General features: G+C 34.6%; 1 protein-coding gene across 1 annotated transcript in view; it reads left to right on the top strand.

The window, feature by feature from the left end:
- PIK3CB (phosphatidylinositol-4,5-bisphosphate 3-kinase catalytic subunit beta) overlaps nucleotides 1–8,238 on the top strand; it is a 164,281-nt gene that overhangs the window by 65,687 nt on the left and 90,356 nt on the right. Inside the window, exons 5-7 of the mRNA XM_007947506.1 lie at nucleotides 675–845; nucleotides 1,721–1,798; nucleotides 6,761–7,012. Of these exons, the coding sequence (XP_007945697.1) occupies nucleotides 675–845; nucleotides 1,721–1,798; nucleotides 6,761–7,012 (501 nt within the window). The remainder of the gene's footprint in view (nucleotides 1–674; nucleotides 846–1,720; nucleotides 1,799–6,760; nucleotides 7,013–8,238) is intronic.

Raw genomic sequence — 8,238 nt, 5'->3', positions numbered from 1 at the left:
AAAAAAAAAAAAAAGAAGTGTTATGCCTTTAAGAGCTAGCTCAGTTTTTAGTTACTCTGATCTTCCATTTATGGTAGCTGTTTTATATGTTACAAGAAACCCTCTGACACAGTGGTTAAGCACTTGGCTGCTAACCCAAAGGTTGTCAGTTGGAACCCACCAGCCACTCTGTGGGAGAAAGATGTAGCAGTCTGTTTCTGTAAAGATTATAGCTTTGAAAACCCTATGGGGTAATTCTTCTCTGTCCTGTAGGGTTGCTATGAGTTCGATAAACTTGATGGCAAAGAGTTTTTATTTTGTGTTGTAATTTTAGATTCTCATATTCTTGATGTGGTGTTTATGTGAGATATATGTTCACAGTGAATTTAATATATGTTGTTGTTGTTATGTGCTGTCAAGTTGGATCCAATTCATAGTCACCCTTCCTTGGGTTTCTGAGGCACTATTACTACGGAAGTAGATTGCCCAACCTTCCTTCCCAGGAGTGTCTGGCAGGTTTGAATGTCAGCCTTCTGGTTAGTAGTCAAGTGCCTTAGGCACTATGCTACCAGAGCTCCCAAATTTAATATATAGTGTTACTTAATCTAATTGTACTGTTATATTGATTTAAATGTTTGATCAACAATCTATATATAAATGTGTAAACAATACATTTTTTTTTTTTGCCACTGTAGTATATCCGGAACTGTGTAATGAACAGGACCTTGCCTCATTTTATACTAGTGGAATGCTGCAAAATCAAGAAGATGTATGAACAGGAAATGATTGCAATAGAAGCTGCCATAAACCGAAATTCCTCTAACCTTCCTCTTCCTTTACCACCAAAGAAAACGCGAATTATTTCTGTAAGTTTCATGGATGAACCTTTGATAAACCCAAAGGCATGTGATTTTGTTAGAATGTATGCTTAAGCCTCACACATACTTTCTTTCCTCACTTCTTCTTCTGCTAAGACCAGAAGCTGAAAATCCATTACCATTTATTTTTAAATTACCTAACTGCTACTCTTTTTATTTAGTTAAGTTACGTAAAAATATAAATATATCGCATGTGGTTTTGGTGTTCTCTTGGACAAAAGAAAAATGCCCTCAAGTTAGAGATTTTTTTAATATTAGACTTTAAACACAGAACTTCAGTGAATAAGTTGAGATGGACTTGTAGAAAAGTTAGATGTGCAGAATTATTTGATTTATTTGTACATATATATCAACTTAACCATAGTAGTGGTTTTGATGTAATTTCCTTTCTTCATGTTATTGAGTCCTATAGACTGTAAATATATCAAAGGTACTACTTTTCCAGAATGTAATGTAAAACAGATTCTAAGTGTGTGTTCATTGGAAAAGTTATTTAACATTTTATAATAGTTCTTTAATCTCAGCAAATTGTATGTATCTTAATTCCTTGAGAATTAAGATATTATCCCTGTGTTAATTTAAACAATGGATCATTAATTTATCCAAAACTTTTAGTACTGTTCATTTCTATCTTCATTGTTTTAGTGATATCTCTTAGCAATAGTAGAATTTTGCTTATGTTTTGCCATGAAAACTAAGTGCCAATGTATATGATGCTTAATTTAATATATGTGATGTTCAATTGTTATTTCAGAGGTATTTTCATTTTGCTAATAGACCTGAGAACTGTTAAGACAATTTCATTGCTAGTATAGAATATTCATTTCTTTCAATAAAATACTTTGTGTTTTATTCTTTTATAGCATGTTTGGGAAAATAATAATCCTTTCCAAATTATCTTGGTTAAGGGAAATAAACTTAACACAGAAGAAACTGTAAAAGTGAGTACTTATTAAAGTTTGAATTTCCCATCCTTTCCTTTATTTGAATAACTCTTCAATAAACTTAATGTCACATAGAAGATGAAGTTTTGCCTGTATCGATCAATTATATGAGATAGAATTTGGCATTTTACTGTAAGACTATTGAAAATTTTTGTTCTAAAGTAGTCTTGTGATAGTTAGCAGTTTGTTGGCAAGATTTACATTATTTTTCCAGTATCTTTTATTTAGAAAAGAAATGTATATTTTGGATCAGAAATTCAGCAAGTGAAATTTAAACCTAGGGCTTGCATATTCCTATGCAAACTTAACCTCCTCTCTTAGCCTTGCTCAGAGCTGTATTCGGACTCCTCTCTCAGTTTGGTTTTTTTTTTTTCCCTCTTAAACTTGCTGAACACTGAGAAAATGTAATATCATTTCCTGTAAGAAAATAGATGACATTATAGACCACAAGTTGTTAGCACATGGGAATTTATTGCACAACCCTGTATAATTAAATAAAGACCTAACAAGGCATTTTCTCTGAAAGTGTAAAGCATGCATTTCCCCTATTTTGTTTGGCAGGAAATTAAGTGAATAGTTTTGTGATCCAAGATAAAGAGATTCAGTTAGTTTTCAGTGTTTACTGGCATGATAATATATTCGGGAGTACCTTGCCAAAAATCACCAATGGCTTGCTTTTGTACATTGACATTAAAGATTCTTTGGTCAGCTATCATTGAAATAAGGGCCTTTGCTCTTATATTCTCAGCTAGACTGTTCTTTTTGATGAATGTGCTTATGCCTAATTAGCCTCTTTTTTGTTTTAGTGGTAATTTCATTTTTTAATTTTAATTTTCTAAATTAATTGTTTTCAATTAATATAACATGATTGTTGAAACAAGGAAAAAGTCCTACCATGATCACCTGCCCTCTTCCCCACCCCACCTCCCAACTCCCATCTTGCAGGTCCCTAGTGTCCTTGGGGTTGCTGGAAAGCAGAACGTGTTCTTAAGCCCCAGGAATCTGCGAGACAGATGGCTTTTTTAAATGAACAACTTTGTTGTTGTTGTTAGGCAACATTGAGTCAGTTCCAATGCATAATGACCCTGTGTAGAACAGAATGAAACACTGCCTCATCCAGCACCAAGTTCACAATCTTTTCTATGTTTGAGTCCATTATTCCAGCTACTGTGTCAATCCATCATGTTGAGGGTCTTCTTATTTTTTGCTGACATTGTACTACTACTAAGCATGATGTCTTTCTTCAGGGACTAGTCCCTCCTGATAATTGTCTCACCATCCTCACTTCCAATGAGCACTCTGGCTGTAATTCTTCCCAGACAGATTTGTTTATTCTTCTGGCAGTCTATGGTACATTTCATATTTTTTCCCAGCACCAAAATTCAAAGGCATCAACTCTTCTTTGATCTTTCTTTCACATGCATAATGTGGCAGTTCAAAATATTATGGCTTGGGTCAGGTGCATCTCAGTCTTCAAAGTGACATCTTTGCTGTTTAACACTTTTAAGAAGTCTTTTGCAGCACGTTTGCCCAGTGCAGCATGTTATTTGATTTCTTGATTTCCACTCCCATGGGCACTGATTGTGGATCCAAGTAAAAGAGAATCCTTGACAACTTCAGTCTTTTCTCCATTTATCTATGATGTTGGTTATTAATCCAGTTGTAAGGAATTTTATATTCTTTATGTTGAGGTGTAATCTATAGTGAAGGCTGTAGTTCCCCTACTATAACAGTTCTCTTCCCACTTCCTCCCTGTGGCTACCTTTTCCCTGTGTCTTTCTTTCCTATGAAAGCTATCTATGAGCTTTCTCCCTGTGTAAATCCTGCCCTTCTGATCTCCCACGGTTTATTGCTTTAAGGAGTGTACCTACTTCATGTAATTGTTCACCTTCTAGGCCTATCCATCATTTGGTTGGAAGCCACAGAAGTAAGCTCAGTTCCAGGTCTGAAGGATGACTAGGTGCCATTGTCTTGGGGGTTTCACCCAGGAAGAGACCAGGAAGTGAGTGGAGCGGTTTGGAATAGCTAAAGTAAGGTGGACTTGTCTGTCTGAGCAGTATATTGACAGAGAATTTCCAGAAATGCAAGCTGCATTCAGAAGAGGACGTGGAACAAGGGATATCATTGCTGATGTCAGATTGATCTTGGCTGAAAGCAAAGAATACCAGAAAGATGTTTACTTGTGTTTTATTTACTATGCAAACATTCGATTGTGTGGATTGTAACAAATTATGGATAACATTGAGGAGAATGGGAATTCCAGAACATTTAATTGTCATGAGGACCCTATACATAGATCAGGAAGTTGTCATTTGAACAGAACAATGGGATACTGCATTATTTAAAAGGAAGGGAGTATGTCAAGGTTGTATCCTTTCACCATACGTATTCAATCTGTATGCTGAGCAAATAAGCCAAGAAACTGGACTATATGAAGAAGTACATGGCAACAGGATTGGAGGAAGACTCATTAACAATCTACAGCCAACACACCTTTGCTTGCTGAAAGTGAGGATGACTTGAAGCATTTACTAATGAAGATTGAAGACTACAGTCTGTAGTATGGATTACACCTCAATATAAAGAAAACAAAAACCCTCACAACTGGTCCAGTAAATAGCTTCATGATAAATGTAGAAAAGATTGAAGTTGTCAAAGACTTCACATTACTTGGTTCTACAATCAACACCAATGGAAGCAGCAGTCATGACATCACACAACATATTGCATTGGGCAAATCTGCTGCAAAAGACCTCTTGCAAGTGATGAAGAGCAAAGATGTCTCCTTGAAGACTAAGGTGTGCATCTAGCCATGGTATTTTCAGTCGCCTTATATGCTTGTGAGAGCTGGACAATAAGTAAGGAAGACCAAAGAAGAGTTGATGCTTTGAGTTGTGGTGTTGGCAGGGAGTACTGCAAGTATCATGGACTGCTAAAAGAACCAACAGGTCTGTCCTGGAAGAAGGGCAGCCGGAATGCTCCTTAGAAGTGAGAATGGCCAGACTTTGTCTCACCTACTTTGGTCATGTTGTCAGAAGGAACCATTCTCTGGAGAAGGATATCATATGTGGTAAAGTGGAGAGTCAACAGAAAAGGGGAAGGCCCTCAACTGGGTGGATGGACACAGTGGCTGCAATGATGGGCTCAAGTACAGCAAGGATCATGAGGCTGGTACAGGAAGGACTGGGCGGTGTTTCATTCTGTTGTACCTAAAGTCGTTATGAGTAGGAGACAACTTGTTGGCACCTAACGAGAACAACAACATTTCATGTAAGCCTCAGAACAGCCTTGTTAGGTAGGTTCAGTTACTCTCATTTAAAAAAAAAAAAAAATCTCATGAGATGACATTGCCCAAGGTCATAACATTTGAAAGTAATAGAGCCAGGGTTCAAATTTAGGTCTGTCTGAAAAAGCTGTTTTCTATGTACCTATGCAGAACTGTCTCTCTCTATCTTCACAATTAATTTTGCAGAGTTAATTGTTAGTTTATGCAAGTTTAGTTTAATTGAATGAAAATTTCAAGGTATAGAATGTTCATTATATTTTGTGATAATGAAGTTTTACCTTACATTAGTACTCCAGAAGACAAAATAAATAATAGAATGTTATACAGCATTTTTGTTAATGTATTTAAAGCTGTGAAATTGCTGTTTTTCAGCCTTGAAAGACTTCATCTAAATGTGATACAAAACTTGATGATGGAGATTCTTAATTTTTTTATGGCTTTTATTCGCAATTAACATTTTGTTTACAAAATAATTAGAAAAATGAGAAATAAAATGTTTGTTGATACGCTTTCCCTTATTCTCTCCAGGGGCCCATGTCGGCTATTAAAAATACTAGTACTATTAATTTCTTAGCATTTAGATACCTTGGGTATAACATATTTTGTAGATTCAGAGATTTTCAGAAAGTGCTGGTCTGTATGTAAATCCTTTGTAATTGTTCTTTTTAATTCACAGTCTGTACAAACTTAAAATTGAAGTCCCCAGACTTTTTGCCTAATTTCTGAGAACACAAGGGAAATAACATCTAAACTAGTTTGGAGACGTGTACTTAAAGAAGATTGTTTAAAGCTATAGATACGTAATCATAAAACTGCCAGTTTAAAAATATGGAGAAAAGCCTGAATGTTTAATTTCTATTTCTACTCGTGTTGTCATTAAATTGAATGAATTTTGGATTGATTTTGGGCATCTTGTTTTATATCTATGGGATTAAATTTATAGCATATTGTTAAATGCGTATCGAGTTAATAATTATGAATATAATTATGAACAATATATATTGTAATTGTTGTTGTTGTTGTTATGTGCCGTCGAGTCGGACCTGACTCATAGTGACCCCACCTTGGGTTTCCGAGGCAGTATCACTACGGAAGTAGATTGCCCCATCTTCCTTCCGAGGAGTGGCTGGTGGGTTTGAACCGCCAGCCTTCTGGTTAGCAGTCAAGTGTCTTAGCCACTATGCTACCAGAGCTCCCATATTGTAATTATATATATTATAATAGTATATATGATTATAAATATAATTATGAATTATATTAATAAATTAGTTAGAAGAAGAAAGAGACTTTGGTGTCTACTCATCTTTTCCTTCATAGCCCATCACACAGAAGAATGAGGCAAGCCCTAAGTAAATGAAGTTGGTAGAAATAAGCATATGGTAGTAATTTTTTTTTACTTATTATCTTGGTTTCTCTTTGAGGCCCCTGTCACTTGGACCAGTGTGGACTTTTGTAGCTGTTCTATTTAATAAGTATAAAGCAGGTTAAACTAATTACACTTTAAATGAACAATGTACTGATTAACTCAATATGGTCATTTTATGTACAAATAGGCTTTCCAAGAATTAGTGTGCTTTTTCTTCCTTTATGTGTTTCTTCATTTTTCAAAACAGATGTATTTCAGTGGTGTAATATCCATAATTCTGTATTTGTTTTTGTCTCCTGTGGTACAGGTTCACGTCAGAGCTGGTCTCTTTCACGGTACTGAGCTCCTGTGTAAAACCATCGTAAGCTCAGAGATATCGGGGAAAAATGATCACATTTGGAATGAACCACTGGAATTTGATATTAATACTTGCGACCTACCAAGAATGGCTCGATTATGTTTTGCTGTTTATGCAGTTTTAGATAAAGTAAAAACGAAGAAATCAACTAAAACTATTAATCCTTCCAAATATCAAACCATCAGGAAAGCTGGAAAAGTGGTAATGATATATTAAGAAATTTTTTTTATACAGTGGAATATTTTAAGACCCTTTGAAATAATTGAGTAATATAAGTTAAATTATAGCATGTAACTTTTGTAACGAAGAACTGACCTCAAAAAAGACCATAAATCTCCATTTTTATGTCCTGTTCACTCATTTATCCTCTGGCAAATATAATTTAATAAAGGCTATACTATAGTTTTCTATTACAAATCTGAAACCTTTTTTACAGATAAAAAAGAAAGAATCGATTTTAAAAGTTACAGATTCACAGTACCTTAACTGAAATTCTAGGAGTGGGGTGTATCTGAGAATATAGAAAATTGTCCATTTTAGTAAGTTCATAGATTGTACCTCACTTAACATACCTTGTGAGCTCTGGCACATAAACCTGTAAATCAAACAAAGCAGTACCTGGCAATGAAATACAAGAATATTTATGCCAAATGAGATAGACTCTGATTCTTTTCATATTGTTTCAAGCTGTCCTTTACTGTCAAATGAATTATAAACAAACTTAGTTTTCACAGCTTGGATTTTGAAATCATGAGTACAGGCTGATGGACCTGTTCCTAACAGTCTGATCTTCCATTGTATATTTTCAGTAAAGTGTTTTTCATTTTTGAAAAAACTGCTTTCTGAGGATAAAGAATTTTATATGTTTATAAAGCCTGGTGACTATATTTATCTATGTAAGCCTGTATCCTTTTATTCTTAACATGAGAATGTAAGCATTTTCTCTGGTTATCATCATATATTTTTCTAAAAAGATATTTTAATAACTAAAAAGTCACAGAGGGGTTAATTCCTAAGTGATTTTCCTTCTACTGGTACAGAATTTCAATCAAAGAATTTGAGTATTTATATGGTTTGTTTGATACACTGTGGCCAAGTTAACAAATCTGTTTAGGTGTGCACATGAAACTCCTGCCAGCTCACTGCTTCTTTTTTAGAGATACAAATAAATTTTATAATACCTAGAGATGTTGTCTCCTCCTGCATCAATATTTATACTGACTAAAAGCTTTCGAAGCATACAGCTGGATACTATAACACAGAAATACTCTTTTTTTTTTTTTTTAATTTCAATATATCTTTATTCTCATTTGTACAGGGTAGATTTGGTTTTTAGAGTTGCCTGTGAATACAGAATTGCGTATACAGAATTGGAAGCTACCTGAAACAATATTTGCTTATAAAATTACATTGTTTTCATGTACTTT

This window comes from Orycteropus afer, unplaced genomic scaffold (assembly GCF_000298275.1).
Source record: "Orycteropus afer afer isolate SDZICR_OR568_19922 unplaced genomic scaffold, OryAfe1.0 scaffold00188, whole genome shotgun sequence".
Lineage (NCBI taxonomy): Eukaryota > Metazoa > Chordata > Mammalia > Tubulidentata > Orycteropodidae > Orycteropus > Orycteropus afer.
The sequence above is the reverse complement of the archived record's forward strand: the minus strand, read 5'-3'. Positions and strand labels throughout refer to the sequence as shown.